Source organism: Bidens hawaiensis, unplaced genomic scaffold, assembly GCF_021521415.1.
Source record: "Bidens hawaiensis isolate Kalapana, Puna unplaced genomic scaffold, B.hawaiensis_p1.1 tig00008096_1, whole genome shotgun sequence".
Classification (NCBI taxonomy): domain Eukaryota; kingdom Viridiplantae; phylum Streptophyta; class Magnoliopsida; order Asterales; family Asteraceae; genus Bidens; species Bidens hawaiensis.
The window spans coordinates 467,212-487,472 of NW_027491573.1; the positions used below are offsets into that span (position 1 = coordinate 467,212).

Sequence of the window (20,261 nt, forward strand, 5' to 3'; positions counted from 1 at the left end):
TGGTTATTAATTTTTTTTCAAATTCTTTTAAGTTGTTATATGTTTATAAATAGATTATGAGACAAAAAACTCAAATTCAATTAAAATAATATTTGTGTTGCTTTTAAAATTTAATATAGTCATACAATATTTAAATTTTTAACTAAGAAAAAATGTAAAACGAACATATGCCAATACTTATACTCAACAAATTGCGGAGTAATATTACTTGCATGCCATATAAGCAAAAAACAAAAAACAAAAACAAAATAGGTTTTTATTGGTCATGTCACTTTTTTTTTCAAATTTAACATGTAGAAGAACTTCAACGTGGAATTTTATGAGAAATAATAAAAACTATGTTGCTTTTTTATTATTTTTGTCCTTAAATATATAAATTAGTACGATTTATTCGAGAGTCTAGACAGCTGAGGACCTCTTAAGAAAACAAAATGAGGAAGAGCTCGAAGAAACATATAAACTTTCTAACTAAAGTATATGAAAAGTACAAGGAATTAAAGATAGACTATTTACTTAATTGTTAATAATGATGACAATGGAGATAAGAAATAGGCTTCCTTCGCAGTTCAAATCCGAGTCAAATCACATGTTTTATCTTGTTTGCGTTATGCTAGGGGGTTTCAACTTTTGTGACGGAGCAACTTGTGTCAAGTGGTATAAGGAGAGAAAGTTTCTTCGAGGACGCAGAGAGGACCCAAGAACCAAGGGTTATGCCATTCGGGAGAAACTCTCTTGGGTTCTAAACCGGGGTCGGCTTGCGACCACCCGGTCATACCATAGACTGTTTTCGTTCGAAAGAAAATGCTAATAATTAGGTAATTGTGTGTACAAAGAAAACAAAAAAAAAGTTAGTAGAAGATTCAAAGACTCAGTTTGCTCCAAAAACAAATATGCTCAAAACTTTAACATTCAATATTTTAAATTTGTTCACAAACAAATATGCATCATATATATTTGAAACTTAACACTCTTCCTATATATACATATTAACTTCACTTTCCGGGGACAAAGTTTGTGGCATAGGACCAAGCATTGTTGGCAACAGGGTCCGCAAGGTGGTCAGCCAGGTTCTCTAATGGTCCCTTCCCAGTCACAATGGCTTGAACAAAGAACCCGAACATCGAGAACATAGCTAGCCGGCCATTCTTTAGTTCCTTAACCTTCAACTCCGCAAAGGCCTCTGGGTCATCAGCAAGACCCAACGGGTCGAAGCTACCGCCAGGGTAAAGTGGGTCGACAACCTCACCGAGGGGCCCACCAGCAATTCTGTAACCCTCAACAGCACCCATTAAGATAACCTGTGTAGCCCAAATAGCTAAGATGCTCTGGGCATGAATTAAACTTGGGTTGCCCAAGTAGTCAAGCCCACCCTCGCTAAAGATTTGGGCTCCTGCCTTGAACCAGACCGCCTCACCGAACTTGACACCGTTTCTAGCTAGAAGCTCTGGGAATACACATCCTAGAGCTCCAAGCATAGCCCACCTACTATGGATCACTTCAAGTTCACGGTTCTTGGCAAAGGTTTCAGGGTCGGCTGAAAGCCCAGCAGTGTCCCAACCGTAGTCACCAGGAAATTCACCAGTAAGGTAGCTAGGAGCCTCACCAGAGAATGGGCCTAGGTACTTGACACGGTCTGGGCCGTACCAGGGGCTTCCAGATGCAACCTGCTTGGCTGTAGCCTTCTTCATGGAAACCCGACCATTTCCGAAAAGCTCGGAACCGGATGGAGCAACTTTCACTGCCTGCCCGGCAAAAGCAGATGAGAGAGCCATGGTTGAGGCAGCCATTGTTGGAAAATATATAATTGTGTTAGTAGGAGACTTGGTTTAAGTTATGAAATTGGGTGAATTTGTAGACTATATTTATAATGATGACTTTGGTTAGATGAATTATCATGTCTGATCTTTTACTCTTATCTGATTGGCTACAAAGATTCTAGTTTTGTTTGTGGATCTTGTTGGGTTTCTATGAAATTAACAAGCTTAGTTAACCATTTAACTAGTCACAATTAAGGCGGAAGCGTGATATTTACAAACTAAACATATGTATCCATGTGTTTATATATGTATATGTTCATGAATAACCTAGTTTATTCATGTTATAAGATTACCAATAATCTATTTACTAGAAACCCGAAGCAAGGATCAAATGATACGGAAAAGCTAAACTATCAAGCTTGTAAACACTTACATTCTTAACCCTTTAAGAGTTTAGTAGATGGTTGAAGAAGATGATGATGTGAATGCTAGACTTTCAAAGGAAAACCCTCAAACGGAATATACCCCGAGCCTCCAACACACACCGAGCTATGCTAGGAAGCTTGAACACGAAAAACCCGAGACCCGAGCCCTTCCTTTTTCTTTTTGCCGTAAACAAGAAAGAAAGAAAGAAAGGAAGAGTTGTGTTGTTGTTTTGTTTTCTTGAAAGTATATAAATAATGATCTTGATCTTTCATACTTATGATTACACACCATAATGCAAAACATGGTGTTAGGTTAGTAGTCAAGTAAACTACACACAACCATTCATCAAATGCATGACAAGATCTTGACCAAATCATGGGGTGTGGGGCCCACCCAAAACCGGCCCCAATTATTATATTTTTTTTTTTTTTATTTTATTTTATTTATTTTATAAAGTATAAAATAAATATATAAACACCCCATCTTTTATAAACCTTTTTACAAAAGAACACATAGTTAAATAATCATTCCAATAATAATTATTTGAATAAATAAATTAACCAATTAATTTATTTAACACTTTCAAGTAATTATTCAGAAACCCGATTTCTGAATGTGTCGTGTTCTGTATTTGTTTTATAGATCATATCTCAACAAATACATAATTGGTGTGTGTCTAACTCGTTATTGGGTATGACCCGACTTGGATCAAACACAACTAGCCACATTAACCTAATTACGTGTCTCGGGCATACGATATTCCAACAATCTCCCACTTGCACGAGACTCATAGGTAGTTAACGCTAATGGTGAATACCGCCTAACAACAGTTCACCATCCCTAGTGTGTTTGACTAAGTGCCATTCAATAACATCATCCCCTTCAAGTCCATACTTGATATGATATAGGTAAGTCTTATCATTACATCCCTTTGTTGCTAGCTGTCCTGTCAAATCGAAGAGACACAGATTGATCATTCTCTCATTGATTTAACTTAACAGGCCTTAGACATCTAAACTCTCAACACATAAGAGGAACAAATCCCATCTTGACTGCATACATCCTTGTTGACATCTCGTATGATATCTGAGCTCTTTCTTTTATGTCATCGTGTTACCGAAAAACAAAGAAGAGAGTCAAGTTATCAGACTTGATGAAAAGACCAGATCCAATATGCATCTCAGGTCAAAGGACACAATGATACTCGCCTTTACTCAAGGATTACTTATGATCAGTTGCACTAACTCTATGAAGTGATCCTTGAGAGCGGATCATGTCCAATATTTGTATCCCACAAATATCTATGAACCTTGGTGGCAAACCTATGCCCTATATTCATCACATGAATATCAACCAATCCGGGTTCATAATAGTCTTAACTTCATACTTGTTCCCACAAGTATGATCGACTACGGACGTTTAGAACAACATAAGTCATTCATGGATTAAACATGCAAATATAGAACATAACTCATTGAATAATTAAAACATAATTAATTTTCATGAGATACCCATTACATTCGTTCTTATACAAACACTAAATACAGATTAAATCCACTCACTAGAATACCGAAGTCCTAATGCACAAACATGACCCTCATGCTTTGGCCTATCGAGGAGCTTCGTGAGTGGGTCCGCAATATTTTGATCGGTATGAACTTTATGAATACATATCTTTCTCTTTTCAACTTCATCCCTTATGTAGTTGAATCTGCGCTCAATGTGCCTCGTTTTCTGATGAGCACGAGGCTCCTTGATCTGTGCAATAGCACCCTCATTGTCACAGAATATCTCTAGGGGCTCCTGAATGGTAGAGATAATCCCTAGATCCATGATGAACTTTTTCATCCATGCAGCTTCTTGGGCTGCCATTGAAGCGGCGATGTACTCAGATTCTGTAGTGGATAACGCGACAACATCCTGCTTCGAACTCTTCCAAGAGACAGCGCCTCCATTTAAGATGAAGACATATCCCGACTGTGACCGAGAATCATCTCGGTCAGTTTGGAAACTCGCATCCACGTAACCCTTTACGACGAGTTCCTCCTCACCAGACCCATATATTAAAAACATATCCTTAGTCCTTCTAAGGTATTTTAATATATTCTTGACAGCCATCCAATGACTGTCACCTGGGTTGTGCTGGTATCTACTCGTTATGCTTAAAGCATACGAGACGTCCGGTCTGGTGCACATCATTGCATACATAATAGATCCTATTGCCGAAGCATAAGGAACATGCTTCATCCTATCCTGCTCTTCCTTAGAGCTAGGACTTTGGGATGATCTCAACACGGTTCCTCTAGGAATAGGTACCAAACCTTTCTTAGAGTTTTCCATCCTGAACCTTTTCAGGATTTTATCAATGTACGCACTTTGATTGAGTCCGATCAATTTCCTTTGTCTATCCCTATAGACCTTTATTCCCAAGATATATGTCGCTTCTCCAAGATCCTTAATTGAGAAACGACTACTTAACCACGCTTTAACGTTTTCCATACTTGGTATATCATTTCCAAATAAAAGTATATCATCGACATACAAAATAAGGAAAATGATTATACTCCCACTAGCCCATTTATACACACACGCCTCATCACCGTTTTGGACGAAACCAAACGCTTTGATTTCTTCATTAAAACGATGATTCCACATCCGTGATGCTTGTTTCAACCCGTAGATTGATTTCTTTAACTTACAAACTTTATCAGGATTAGATGGATCGACAAAACCTTCAGGCTGAACCATATGGACATCTTCCTCAAGATATCCATTTAGAAAAGCGGTCTTGACATCCATTTGCCATATCTCATAATCAAAATGAGCTGCAATGGCAAATAATATCCTAATCGACTTAAGCATCGCGACCGGCGAGAAGGTTTCATCATAATCAATCCCTTGAGTTTGCGTGAAACCTTTTGCTACAAGTCGTGCTTTGTAAGTATCTAAATTTCCATGCATATCGGTCTTCCTTTTGAAGACCCACTTACATCCAACCAGTTTGGAGTTAAGTGGACGATCAACCAATTCCCAAACTTGATTATCGTGCATGGATTGCATCTCGGCGCTCATGGCTTCAAGCCACTTGTCACAATCAGGTTGTGACATAGCATCTTTGTAGGAGATCGGTTCATCCGAATCGACCAAGTAGCAATCATCCACAAGAAATCCATATTTCTTGGGAGGTCGACTAATCCTATTAGATCTGCGAGCAACGTGTGTATGATCAACCATTTGATCATCTTCAACATCCTCGTGTTGAAAGCTAGTATCGACCAACTGTGTATCATCCAGTGATTCTTGAACCTCTTCAAGTTCCACTCTCTTTTCACTAGGTCCTTCCATAAGGAACCTAGTTTCTAAGAAGTATCCTTTGCGTGAAACAAACACTTTTTGTTCACTAGGATCATAGAATATATATCCTATATCATCCTTTGGGTATCCTATGAAGATACACCTGATGGATCGAGCCTCAAGTTTATTTGGGGTGTCACGTTTAACATAAACTATGCATCCCCATACCCTTAAATATGAAAAGGATGGAACCTTTCCATGCCACACTTCATAGGGTATTCGATCCACCTTTTTGGTCGGGGCCATATTCAAAATACGAGCCGCTGTGAGTAGCGCATATCCCCAAAATGATGGCGGTAGTGAGCTTCGTGCCATCATTGATCGAACCATGTCCAACAGTGTTCGATTCCTCCTCTCGGATACTCCGTTATGTTGAGGAGTTCCAGGAGGAGTGAGCTGTGAAATAATTCCACAATCTCTAAGATGACTTTGAAAAGCATCACTTAGGTATTCGCCTCCTCTATCGGAGCGGAGTACCTTGATTGTTCGGTCGAGCTGATTTTGTACTTCATTTTGAAATTCTTTGAACATTTCAAAGGCTTCATGTTTGTGTTTCATTAGATAAACATACCCATATCGACTAAAATCGTCGGTAAAGGTAATGAAGTACCTTTCACTATTCCTACTAGTTGGCTTGAAAGGTCCGCATACATCCGTATGTATGATACCTAACAAATCCTTAGCCCTTTCATTTGTACCTTTGAAAGGCTCTTTGGTCATCTTGCCTTGAATACAAGATTCACACTCATCAAACGAACCTAACTCGTTTGTTTTCAAAAGACCTTTCTTTTGGAGAGTATTTATACGATTCTTGTTTATGTGTCCAAGGCGACAATGCCAAATGTAGGAATCACTCAAATCCTTTTTGAGTCTTTTAGTAGAAGTTTGATATAATGAGCTATTTAAGGTATTATCATGAACCAATTCATAAATACCGTTGTTTGGTACAGCTTTAAAATAAAAGATACCATTAGATGATACATGCATTTCTGATCTCACAAATTTAAAGTCAAAATTACATTGTCTAAGAAGGTGCACAGAAATAATGTTCCTAGTCAAACTAGGAGCATACAAAACATTTCTCAAAATAACTTCCAAACCACTTGGAAGCGATAAAGTGAAGTCTCCTCTAGCGACCACGTGCACCCTTGCACCGTTGCCCATGAAAAGATTCACTTCGCCCTTCTTTAAGTCTTCATTCTTTTTGAACCCCTGCAACCAATTGCAAATATGAGTTCCACATCCGGTATCCAATACCCATGTGTTAGAAGAAATAAGATTTAGCTCAACATTAATCATAAAGACATTACCCGAGGTATGCGCCGCATTCCTCTTGTCTTTTAGCTCTTTTAGGTAGACTGGGCAATTGCGTTTCCAGTGTCCGGTCTCCCCACAACCAAAACAAGGATCATCCTTATGACCCCTCGGTTCCATAACCTTTTGTTTCTTTGCCATAACCGGTGATTTGCCCTTACCCTTAAGATGCACAGGAGGACCCTTTCTTTTGGCTACCTTAGCCTTAAGATTGGGTTGAGATCGATTCTTGGATCTACCTTCATTGATCGCAAACATGGGTAAAACCCTTTTACCCATGCTCGCCTCGGCTGTTTTAAGCATTGAGTGAAGTTCTCCAATGGTTTTGTCCCACCCGTTCATGTTATAATTTAATACGAAAGTGTCGAACCTTTTCGACAAAGAGTTAAGGATCAAATCCGTTGCTAACTCTTTTGAGATGGGACAATTGAGCTTGGCGAGGCGATCAATGTAACTTTTCATCTTAAGTACATAAGTTGAAACTGGTTGATTATCATCCATTCTACATGCATGCAAGGCTCGAACCGTTTCGAACCTTTCAACTCTTGATTGCTTAAGGAACATTTCCTTAAGTTGAGTAATCATGTCGTACGCATTATGGTTTTCGAAATCCTTTTGGATTTCGGGAACCATAGTCGCCAACATGAGGCATGACACTTGAATGGAATCTTCCGTGAGTTTGACCCAATTCATATATTCGACCTCACTTCCCTCTTCCGGTTCTTCGGGGATAGGTGTTTCCAAAACATGATATAATTTTTCTTGTTTTAGAACAATCCTTAAATTTCGGAACCAATCCGAAAAGTTATTGTGGTTAAGACGGTCTTTAGCGAGAATAGATCGGAGAGATACGTTTTGGACGTTAGGGATTATGTTGTCGTCGACGTGTGCGGCCATCTGCAGAATTTTAATTAAGTTCATTTTAGTGTTTTACCTTTTAATTATTAATACCCTTTTTATATATACCAAATATAATTAATAATTAAAATCTAGAATCCAACGATAAACCCGACTCCGGTTAGGTGACCTTTTTCCCATTGTCGGTTTATCAAGGTAGTTATTCATAACAATTGCAAACCCTTTTGCAACTTCTAGAGTTTATGGGACCGGTTCGAAATCATATTTCGTGTCGGCATGTTTATCCCATCAACACCTATTAGACCCCATGCTTGGGTGACCCTCTTCACATGGTTCTAATTTAAGTCGTCCTACTTGTATCAACTTGTAATATTAACATACAAACGGTTAGGTGACCTTTTTCCCATTTATATGCCAATATTACCTCAACATATTAATTTACTCTGCGCGGTTAGGTGACCTTTTTCCCACTAAGAGCTTACTAATATGTTAAGCGTTATACAAAAGGATGGTGTTTTAACTTATTATCCTTAATTTTAAAAAGGGAATTTTTAGTTTTAATAATTCTAGTTGTAAAACTTTAAATCATGTTCTAACATGCATTTAGTAACACGATATTTTGAAACCATTTTTCAAAATTCTAATTTATAATAAAGCCATTTTATTATGGGCGTGAGACGGCTAGTTAATAAATCCATTTTATTAAACTATGTGTCACGTAATTACCGATAATTATTAGAACCCGTTTTATGCTTTGTTAATTAATTCTATGTGACGAAGTTGATACCCTAATATCTAACAACCACACAATCAAACAATCAATTAACAAGCATACACAATTATACTAGACACGAGCCACTAAATTAGACCACACTTGTTAGCCGAAACAAGTGTGTGTCTTAGGTCCAATCCTAAGGGACACATGACACATGGATGTTGTAGCTCCCACTCGATCCCGCATCCAAATGCTTCGAGCATCTTCTTCAACCCCGTTGTGATCCATTGGGCTTGAACTTGGGCCTTAGCTTCCATAAGCTTCCATTTGGGCTCAATTGGTGGGCTTAGGTCCTTTTGGGCTTGAATCCCTTAATGGGCTTGTGAGACCCATTATTACCATACCCGGCCCAATTAGGCCCAAACTTCCAATTTTGCAATCTTCTTTATTTTACAAAACAAATGTCCTAATACATTTTTCTATAAAATAAAGATATTACAAATAACCTATTTATTACATACCCATATGAATAAATAATTACAAAATTACAAAATTGCCCCTAATTAATTATTACAAACCGAAACTTGAATAATTAACTACAATCACAACATCAACCACAAACAAACATCCACTTGGTCTACGGCTCGGTCTAGTATTAACAAACATAACCCGTTATGTCTTAGGAACCCGTTCCAAAACCCCTTGGCTTTATCGGGCCTAGCCCAACCCAATTTGGGCTTGACCCAATAACGTGATTATGGGCTTCGGCCCACATGTGCAAAACACATGGGCTTCGGCCCAATTAAAAAACTCATGGGCTCGGCCCATTTAACCAAAAATGGGCTTCGGCCCATATAGCTTTTCCCTTTAATTTCCGGTTAGCCCAATAACCATATAAAAGTGGGCTTCGGACCAAATTCACCCGAATTGGGCTTCGGCCCATATACTCGGTTTTATTATTATTTATTTTTTTTTTTTTTGAACAAAGCCAAAAAACAATAACAAGATTAAATACAAAAAAAAATCATGCATGTTAATTTTTTTGTATAAAATCTTTCAAGGGAAAAAAAAAAATAAAACCGAGAACCCGAAGCTCAGTTTCCCGTATCCCGGCTCTTGATGCCATTTGTTGGGTTTCTATGAAATTAACAAGCTTAGTTAACCATTTAACTAGTCACAATTAAGGCGGAAGCGTGATATTTACAAACTAAACATATGTATCCATGTGTTTATATATGTATATGTTCATGAATAACCTAGTTTATTCATGTTATAAGATTACCAATAATCTATTTACTAGAAACCCGAAGCAAGGATCAAATGATACGGAAAAGCTAAACTATCAAGCTTGTAAACACTTACATTCTTAACCCTTTAAGAGTTTAGTAGATGGTTGAAGAAGATGATGATGTGAATGCTAGACTTTCAAAGGAAAACCCTCAAACGGAATATACCCCGAGCCTCCAACACACACCGAGCTATGCTAGGAAGCTTGAACACGAAAAACCCGAGACCCGAGCCCTTCCTTTTTCTTTTTGCCGTAAACAAGAAAGAAAGAAAGAAAGGAAGAGTTGTGTTGTTGTTTTGTTTTCTTGAAAGTATATAAATAATGATCTTGATCTTTCATACTTATGATTACACACCATAATGCAAAACATGGTGTTAGGTTAGTAGTCAAGTAAACTACACACAACCATTCATCAAATGCATGACAAGATCTTGACCAAATCATGGGGTGTGGGGCCCACCCAAAACCGGCCCCAATTATTATATTTTTTTTTTTTTTATTTTATTTTATTTATTTTATAAAGTATAAAATAAATATATAAACACCCCATCTTTTATAAACCTTTTTACAAAAGAACACATAGTTAAATAATCATTCCAATAATAATTATTTGAATAAATAAATTAACCAATTAATTTATTTAACACTTTCAAGTAATTATTCAGAAACCCGATTTCTGAATGTGTCGTGTTATGTATTTGTTTTATAGATCATATCTCAACAAATACATAATTGGTGTGTGTCTAACTCGTTATTGGGTATGACCCGACTTGGATCAAACACAACTAGCCACATTAACCTAATTACGTGTCTCGGGCATACGATATTCCAACAGATCTCTCTCTAGGTGGAAGTGTTGTGCTCCACAAGCCTTTGAAACTTGACAATGGACAAAGGCTGTCATTTTGTTTTTTATCACTACGGTTTTGAACCTCCCATGCTTTCACATGGGTTCTAAAACATAATTGACATTTCATTTGCTTTATTTGTTATAATACATTGAATACATGCATCCATATGAATTAAAAGTTTGAAACTCTATTTTTATTTGTAACACTATTAACCAATTTCCTTTTGGAGTTCAGTGTTCATTAGGGTTGTTCATAAAGAATTAAAAACCGACTAAACCGAAACAAGTCTTCTTGTTTGCCCTGGTTGTTATTTACTTGGTTGATGGCAGTAGGGATGGCAAACAAACCTGAACTCAACGATATGGTACAAGTTTTTGCATATTGAACGGGGTGTGGAAACAGTTTTAAATATTTATATGGATATGTGACATGTATGACAATAGGTGCAGCACAAGTAGATTAACTAAAATATATGCAGCCGTTTACAATAACCAGACTGGTACATTTTCTTTTGTTCTTGGTACAAAAAATCTAATAATTCAGTAACTTTAGTTCTTATATTTTTCATTTTGTAGAATAAAAAAATTATATATAAACCAAAATAATAAGAAATATGTTTGAGAATTCGAATGTGTTACTTCTAACAAAGTAACAAGTATACTCAAATACCAAATGGGTAATTAATGGTCACATACCCATGTTGGTTCCCACTTAGGACACAACTTTACAATAGGGCACGAGACTAGGATTACCGATATCTATCTCAAATTCGTCCTACCGTCCTTAGAAGGCGGTTGGCAGCACGCCAATCACCAACATTTCCGCTAACGTCGTATTAATTTGATCTAGAGGGATTTTTTTTTGCGGTGGGGGGTGGAGGTAAGTGTTGGTTGTCTAAACAAGCTTCTTCATGCTACCTTTTCAAATAAAAAAAATAGTTGGATTCCATCACTAATTCACTATTCAATTGTTAAATACCAAGGGATTGCCACCATCAGTGAACGCCCATCGATGAAGAATCTTATTTATTTAATAGTAACACCCGAGACATATAAGACCATGTGTAGTCATAATGGCCCATCCTGACCGTTATGCGTCACGTGGCGTCCGGTCAGAGTTATGGTTTTTTTACAAAAACAGGGTGTAATCATAACTTTCCATCCCTGGGCGTTATGCGTCACGTGGCGCCCAGTCACTTTTACATTTTTTTGTTTTTTAAAAATAAAAAAATTTTATTAAGAATAATCAAATACAATAATATTTTATTAAATAAATATTACATTAAAAAAAACTACTCGTCTCCATCGTCTTCACCTTCGTCGTCTTCATCGTCTTCGCCCTGGTCATCGTGTTCATTATTGCCCTCGTTTTGATTCTCATCCACCGTTGTCGCGAGCACAATCGCACTCGTAACCGCCTCTTCCTCCGCGTCGTCTTTAGCTTGTCGGTCGGGCCCGAAAACCTGATTATATATAGAAGTAGAAGAATCCATTTATAGGGAATTTGGTGTGAAGAAATATAGAGTAGAAAGAAAGATTTATAAATTTGATGAGTTTTGATGTGAGATAAAGTTGGTTAATATATATATAAAATAATATTTTTTAAACAGTCATATGACCGTTGGGAGATTGAATTTGTTTTTTTTTTTAATTTTTGTGCCTCAACCGCGTTATGTGTAAAACGCTTGGAAAAAACTATCATAACTCGGGTACTACTCATGGTCTAATATGTTGTAACATGCGCACAACCCCTTAAATGCGTTTACTCGAATGTGTCAAATGGGTTGACTGGTTAATATGAAACAATCAAGCTAGTTTTAATTATATTAAGCGGTTTGATGGGTTGCAAAAATGGGCTTGAAAGTTGAAAGGGCAAAAATGGGTTAGTGGGTAGATGTCTTAAGCATGTAGCTTGTTAACTAAAATACAACTTGTTTAATTAAACGTATCAACTATAATACGACCAAGTATTTAAACGGGTTATCCTAAATTTTATCATTGTATTTTATAGCGTTTGATCCTGAATATTTATTTGCTTTAATGATCATCAACTTCAAGCGTTAAAGTATCTAAAATATTCAAGAGACTATTCAAAATATATAAAAGAAGAAAAGAAATTAGCAAAACAAATACAAACAAAAAATTTGTAATAAACATACGAACTGAACAATTTCCTCTTCTTCTCAAATAAAACTAATCACCAACCCCAGACCCCATCTCCATCTTCTTCATCATCCACCACCAAACCACCGGACTCCGATCACTCCATCGCCAACCTCCGCCCCCACTTCTTCAACCACCGCACACTTAAAAAAACCGTTATCACCACTGCTTCGCAACTGGCAACAAGCGTTGTCGTATCTACAACAACGACAAATATTCCGGCGACACTTTAACTCTGGTAGCGGCATCATCGTCGTTTCCCACTGCAACACACTCGCTCTAGTCGGCGGCGGCGACGGACGACCACTATAGCTGATGTATCGTTCCGATCGGAAGTTAGATCTGTACGTCTCCACGAGACCGGATTATTGTGATTATATTAGAGAAATATATGTTTACAATTTAGCAGATTTGAAGCTTGTTACGACATATCGCAACAAGAAAGTGTGCGATTTGCCAATCAATTTGTAGTTATAGAGGTGTTTTTGAAGAACACTATTTGAAGAAGAAGAAGATTCAATAATTACACTACTAACAAATAGAGTAATAAAATTACTATAGTTGTAATAATTACTCTAGTTGAAGCAACTACTCTATATACAAATAGAGTAATAAAATTACTCTAGTTGTAAATTACTCTACTTGCAAACTATCTAGTTGTAGAGTAATAAAATTACTCTATTTGTAAAATATATAGCGTAATAAAATTACACTACAAACATGATTTCCACTTATTTACAAAAATGCCACCGCTTTTAATTTTGTTTTAGTTCGCACGTTTCGTACAAATTTTCTAATTGTATGTTAACCCAAAGTATCTAAAATATTAAAGAGACTTCAAAATATATAAAAGAAGAAAAGAAATTAGCAAAAGCAGGCTGCCAAAAACTTAACCATATACCGTTGCATATTGATTCACAAACAGACCTTAACAATATATCATCTACACAATCTCACAAACATTACTGACTTCACTTTCCGGGGACAAAGTTTGTAGCATAGGACCAAGCGTTGTTAGCAACGGGATCAGCAAGGTGATCAGCTAAGTTCTCCAATGGTCCCTTTCCGGTAACAATGGCCTGAACAAAGAACCCGAACATCGAGAACATGGCTAGCCGACCATTCTTTAACTCCTTCACCTTAAGCTCAGCAAAGGCCTCTGGGTCATCAGCAAGACCCAACGGGTCAAAGCTACCGCCAGGGTAAAGTGGGTCAACAACCTCACCGAGGGGCCCACCAGCAATTCTGTAACCCTCAACAGCACCCATTAAGATAACCTGTGTAGCCCAAATAGCTAAGATGCTCTGGGCATGAATTAAACTTGGGTTGCCCAAGTAGTCAAGCCCACCCTCACTAAAGATTTGGGCTCCAGCCTTGAACCATACGGCCTCACCGAACTTGACACCGTTTCTAGCTAGAAGCTCTGGGAACACACATCCTAGAGCTCCTAGCATAGCCCACCTGCTGTGGATCACTTCAAGCTCACGGTTCTTGGCAAAGGTTTCAGGGTCAGCTGAAAGCCCAGCAGTGTCCCAACCATAGTCACCAGGGAATTCACCAGTAAGGTAGCTGGGAGCCTCACCAGAGAATGGGCCTAGGTACTTGACACGGTCTGGGCCGTACCATGGGCTTCCAGATGCAACCTGCTTGGCTGTAGCCTTCTTCATGGAAACCCGACCATTTCCGAAAAGCTCAGAACCGGATGGAGCTACTTTCACTGCTTGCCCGGCAAAAGTGGACGAGAGAGCCATGGTTGAGGCAGCCATTATGTTTTAGGAATAGGAATGTTTGTTTGAGTTATGAAAGTGTGTGAACTTATGGACTAACTTTATAGAGATGGTTTTGGTTAAATTGCTAAATCATGTCCATATTGTTTAATCTTTGCCTCAATTCTGATTGGCTGTTGAGATTTTCAATTTTCTCAATCTATGTGGAAGTTGTCTGCTCCACAAATCTTTGATATTTCTCCAACCAGACAGATATTTGATAAGAAACATATAAGGTGTCATTTTCTTTGGACCCCAATGCTTTTGCGCCACTAGGAATATCATTTGATGTGTTTCATAGAACAATGAGTAGTATATTGCCTACCATGTATTAGTTTAATATATTGAAGAGGTAGGTCCCAGCAGAGCCCAGTTGGACCCGCAAGACTCACCTCAAACAAGGACGTCTGCGCAGAAACCAACTGGATCCGCAGGACCAACCATGCTCAGAGACGTGACGTCCTTACGCGCAGTACGCAAGCTGGTCCCGCAGGAAATGCCTCCCAATGGTGAAGGACTCCGCCTGTCCCCGCAGCCTCGGATACAAGCCATTAGGGAAGGCCACCCGCGCAGCAGGGCTACACGCACAAGGCACTTAGCTCTCAACCATTCAGTGTCACCTGAAGGAATGAGCGAAGCCGGGAACAATCCCGCACAAGGGCGGGAGGGGGAATACTCCCGCCCAAATAAGCCAGTCCGTACGATACAGGAAGATCTTCTGTACTGTACCTGACGAGGTATGGGAAAAAGATCTGACTAAAGATACGACAGCTTATGGACAACAGTATGGCGAGCAGCATGCTCCTACACTGTATGTCACTATTAGCCGCTGCCTACTCACCAACTACTGCCATACCACGTGCGTAGCCGTCAGTTGGTGGAACAGGAATAGTATACAGCAGGCCTGGTCGCTATCAGCCGCTACCTACCCACCAACTACCAGCAGGGCACGTGCGTAGGCTACTGTTGGTGGAACAGGAACACTGTTGCAGCCGGCCATACCTCTTTGGAAACCTACCTTCGGCTATAAATACCACAAATGGTATGACCATCTCATCTCATCATATCTTCACATTATCATCATATTATACCTGATATCTGCTCTAGCAATCTCTTAATATACTTTTATATTTAAAGAGCAATCTAGTCTGATTCTCACGCCGGAGGGTGGTCACAAGGAGGAACCCCCCCCCCCCTTCTCAGTGACGAGCTCACGGTGTCTGTTTTGCAGGTTATCAGAAGAACCATCTTCCAAGGGTCTAACCCCTCGTGGGAAACAGCTATCTAACCCCCAGGTTACCAGTAATCTGCCCGGGGTCCGGTTAGTGTTTCTTCATTGGCGCCATCCGTGCATAAAGCTAGAACTTTATCTCTCCAGTTTTTTCAAACTTTCTACAAAAGATGGTTAGAGAAATTCCGGTAACCACAACCCCAGCTACTGGGGTGAACACCGGTAACACAGTTTTTACAAACACTACCCCGGTTACCCAAGCCGGGACAAGTGAAGTAAATTTTACGAACACTACCCCAGTTACTCAAGCTGGGGCAAGTGCAGTAAATGATCGCCTACTGGGATCCACTGATACCCAGCTTGAGAAACGAAGACTCCCCCGCCAAACTCTCGATGAAGTTAAGGCGTGGGCGGAGGCACGACAAAAAGAATTCCAGGCTGAGTTGGACGAACGCTTGCGTTCCGTACAACAGGCCGACGAACTCGAATACTGGGAGGATGACTCGGAGGAATCCGACTCCGACGCGAACCCTCGCCATAGGGCAAAAGGGAAGCGTAAGGAAATGGAATCCCAACCGAAAAGGCATTTTGGACAAGCCTTCAAACCAAAAAGCACAGGTGGAAGTCCACGAGACTTCTCCAAAACGTTCAGACCAAACGTAGCAAATGCGGGAACGTCCAAATTTGCAAGGGACATTGCGGAAGCAATCGCCCCAAAGAGTGCCAAACAAATGCCTAACATAGGCACATATGACGGTATATCCGATCCAGACGATCATTTGAACAGGTTCATAGCGGGGGCAACCGTCAGCAATTGGACGGAACCCACGTGGTGCTACATGTTCCAAATGACGCTTGTTGGGGCTGCTAGAGCTTGGTTTGATCGTCTACCGGTCAACCACATCTACGACTGGGCAGACTTCCAGCAGAAGTTTAGCCAACACTTCAGCCAGCAACGGAAGTATACCGAGGAGCAATGGACAATCCTCAAATGCATACGAGAAGAAGATGAATCTCTGCCAAACTTTATCACTCGCTTCAACTCAAAGAAGCTAAGTTTGGGCAATATCAGCGAGGATCTTGTTCGCGCTGCCTTCATCCAGGGCGCGCATGACCCAGAGCTCATCCGCACCCTAACGGGTAAAGATGGCATGCCATCCACATGGGATGCCATCATGACAGCAGCAAAACGCTATGCGGAAACGGAGAAGCAACTGGGTAGAGATCTCCCACAGAGCACAAACCTCTACACTCAGAAGACGAGGGAAGACAACGTCCTCACCGCCCGACTAAATAAAAAGCGGAAGCAAGGCATTTGGCAGTCAAGGGTAAACTTTGACACCTCATCCGGCTTGCAACATCGATTGGGCGGAAGGGATAATGCACAGCCGCACCGGAACTCCAGATGGACGCCACTCAGCAAAAGCGTCACTGAGATATTCGCCACAGAAGAGCTCCCGTGGCCAAAGCCTCCAATAATCCGACATCGTCACGATGCTGATCGGAGCAAATATTGTGACTTTCACAAGACAAAAGGCCACAACACTGAAGAATGCACAGACGTAAAAGACATGGTCGAAGCATTTGTCAGAGATGGGACGCTCGCGCACCTCGTGGCGCAATAAAGGCTGAGCAGGCGGGTGCGTGTAGAATCCCAGCTGGGGAAAACACGAATCAAAATTCCAGCTTCAATATCGAGACTACACGCTGCGTAAAGAACGAGATCCCGAACCAGGTGCGTATCGGCTCGATGGCACTCCCATCCCAACATGGAAGGGAGCTCATTTACACAGTTTGCATGTAAATCAATTCCAATTTGTAAAGAAAAGGCCAAGAGCCACTTCTAATGGAAATGATTCTCTTTAAGAACATCGAAGCTGATGATTTTACATTTATACTTTTCTGAACACTAATATGCCGGTTTTCATCGCATAATTATGTGAAGTCATTGCGTGGGAAGGCGGTCCTACCCGCACGAACCCAATAACGTGACAAACCTACACGCAGGTCAGATAAGGGTAAAGTTTTGCCATCCTACTAAGTGCAAGTGACGGTTCTACCCGCACAATCACGAAAGAGGAAGCAAAACTTCACACCTATTATCAACCACGTTCAAAGGTTAACTTATCCTCAAAGGATGAGGAAAACCTACACGCAGGTCAGATAAGGGTAAAGTTTTGCCATCCTACTAAGTGCAAGTGACGGTTCTACCCGCACAATAGCAAAACTTCACACCTATTATCAACCACGTTCAAAGGTTAACTTATCCTCAAAAGGATGAGGAAAACCTACACGCAGGTCAGATGAAGGTTAAAGTTTAGCCATCCTACTAAGTGCAAATGACGGTTCTAACCGCACAATCACGAAAGAGGAAGCAAAACTTTAACCCATTATCAACCACGTTCAACAGGTCAACTTATTCTAAACACTTGGAAAATTGCTAATTTAAACTAAGTATGCAAGTCATAAGTTTATAAAGCAAGGAACCCAAAGAAGGAAATAACAATCTTATACGCAAAAAGATTTATATTTCACAAATGAATTATTACAAGAATGGCCGGGTAACTACCCGCCTACGAAAAGAAAAATAAATACATCCGTACAAGACTATCCTAGCAATGGGAAGGGATCTTCGGGATCAAGCCTCAGGGCCGCCTCCACTTGGACCCGCTCCTTCAGAACGGGGCGGTTCGAGGAAGGCTTTAAGGACAGCTAACCCATCATCAGCAGCAGCTACTTGGTTCACCTTCTCCACCACTGGATGCGGGAAGGCGGCGTATTGATTTACTGCTTGGTCATATATGGCTTCAGTATCAACATTGTACAAAGGGAAGTTGGAAGGTGGGAAGCCTTTCTCAACGAACCCTAGACCAAGCAGGAAGCCGGCCCGTTCCCCATCCTCGTGAGAAGCATTGAGGGCTGCACTCATAGCATCGTCATAGGATGTCTCTGAGAAGACCCGATGCACGACCTACAAAGAAAATACAAGTGTCAAACACCTATTCTATGTACAAAGGAAAGCGTGAAGACGTAAAGCTAAAATACCTGAGGCAACGCTTCTCGAAGAAGCCATTCCTTGGCAACCAGGGCTTGGGTGCAGGCGCGTTCGGCTTCGCTTTTATTGAGGTTGGCAAGTTGCACTTCCTTTGCAGCAGCCTCTTCAAAGCCCTTAAGCTTCCGCTCGGTGTGGTCAAGCACGCCCCTCTGGTCCAGGATCTCTTGGAGCTTCTTGGCATCTTCCATGGCCAAGGCATCATGAGCACGTTGGAGAGCCTCTAATTTGGCCTTAAGCTCCTCGTTCTCCACGCGTAAAGGCTCAGCAACGGCCTCAGCCTTGGTGGCCCTCTCAGTTGCGTTCCTCGCAGTCTCCTTAGCCAGCCGAAGCTGTTCGTTAACAGCTTGGGCAGCCTTGGAGCGGGCCTCGAGTCGCGCTTGAACTTCAACCTCGAGGGCCTTGAAGGCCTTCTCCTTCTCCGCAGCAGCTGCGGTCAACCGTTGGTTCTCCTCCCGAAGAGCCCGCGCCTGAGATACGTCCTTGGCGCGAGCTGCTTTCAACTTGTCGTTTTCACGACAAAGCAGCTCGACGCGCGGCTGCATCCGGGCCTGGAGAACCCGAAGCTCATTGGTTAGCCTACCCTCCTGGTAGCTAGCCATGGCTTCCCCCAACGCACCATGAGGAGCAGCGTGGCGAGCCCAGTCCACGCACTCCACAGGGGTACGAAGGGTTGTTCCTCGGCGTATGTTCCATCGCGGAACATACACTTCATTGGAATCCGACACTGCAAAAAACAAAAAAAAGCAGTTAGGAAAAAGATGATAAAAATTAAGTGAAAAAGGGCCAAAGGAACCCTACGCACCTGTAGGGTCTATAACAGGCCGATAGCCGCCGAACCCATCACCTGAACCCAAAGGAAACCCATCCAAAAGGTCAGGCAGATGGGAAGGTGGCAAGGATTGGCGAGTACTCCCATGCGTACCTGATGAGCCGGCCGTCGGTGCCGGTGGCGGGGGCATGGTGGCAGCCGCCGCAGTCGCTGCCGCAGAATCCGCAGCAATCGTAACCGCCGGCTCGGTGAAGGACGCCGTAAAAATCGCACTCACGGCCGGCGGTGGCGTAAACTCGGCTGGAACAGTCGGCTCAGAGTGAGCAACTGAACCAGCGGGACCAGGCGCAGGCGCCTGGGTCGACGCCTCAGGTAGGCTGACCAAGCCTACCGTCATCGGCGGAGAGGTACTACTCGGTACTTCACCCTGGAATGCGTCAACATCCACGCCTGCACAAGAAGATAAGTGTTTAAATAAATTTAGTGAAATCTACAAAGATAAGGATGTTTGTACTTACGGGTTTTCTTGAGCCTGAACGTACGGACGGGCGGGGACAAGCCCGATGGGGCCGGTCTCTTGACGCCGGTCACCGTCGTCGTTGGTTCTCCGGAGGTAACAGTCGTAGCCTCCGGAGCAGTGGTCTTCTCACCACCGGGGTTCCCCGCCACCTCTTCACTATCTGACTCGGTGTCAGATAGAAGCACCGGATCAGCT

The 20,261-nt window shown here is 41.2% G+C and overlaps 2 protein-coding genes across 2 annotated transcripts; both read right to left on the minus strand.

Moving 5' to 3' along the window:
• Positions 1 to 897: 897 nt before the first annotated feature.
• Positions 898 to 1,831, minus strand: LOC143637017 (chlorophyll a-b binding protein 21, chloroplastic). Its single transcript, XM_077104481.1, has one exon. The coding sequence runs from the start codon at positions 1,785 to 1,787 to the stop codon at positions 993 to 995; it is 795 nt and encodes a 264-aa protein (XP_076960596.1). The 5' UTR covers positions 1,788 to 1,831; the 3' UTR covers positions 898 to 992.
• Positions 1,832 to 13,604: 11,773 nt separating this feature from the next.
• On the minus strand, positions 13,605 to 14,533 carry LOC143637018 (chlorophyll a-b binding protein 21, chloroplastic-like). The gene has a single exon (XM_077104482.1). It carries the CDS (start codon positions 14,489 to 14,491, stop codon positions 13,697 to 13,699), a length of 795 nt encoding a protein of 264 aa, XP_076960597.1. The 5' UTR covers positions 14,492 to 14,533; the 3' UTR covers positions 13,605 to 13,696.
• Between the last annotated feature and the right edge of the window lie 5,728 nt (positions 14,534 to 20,261).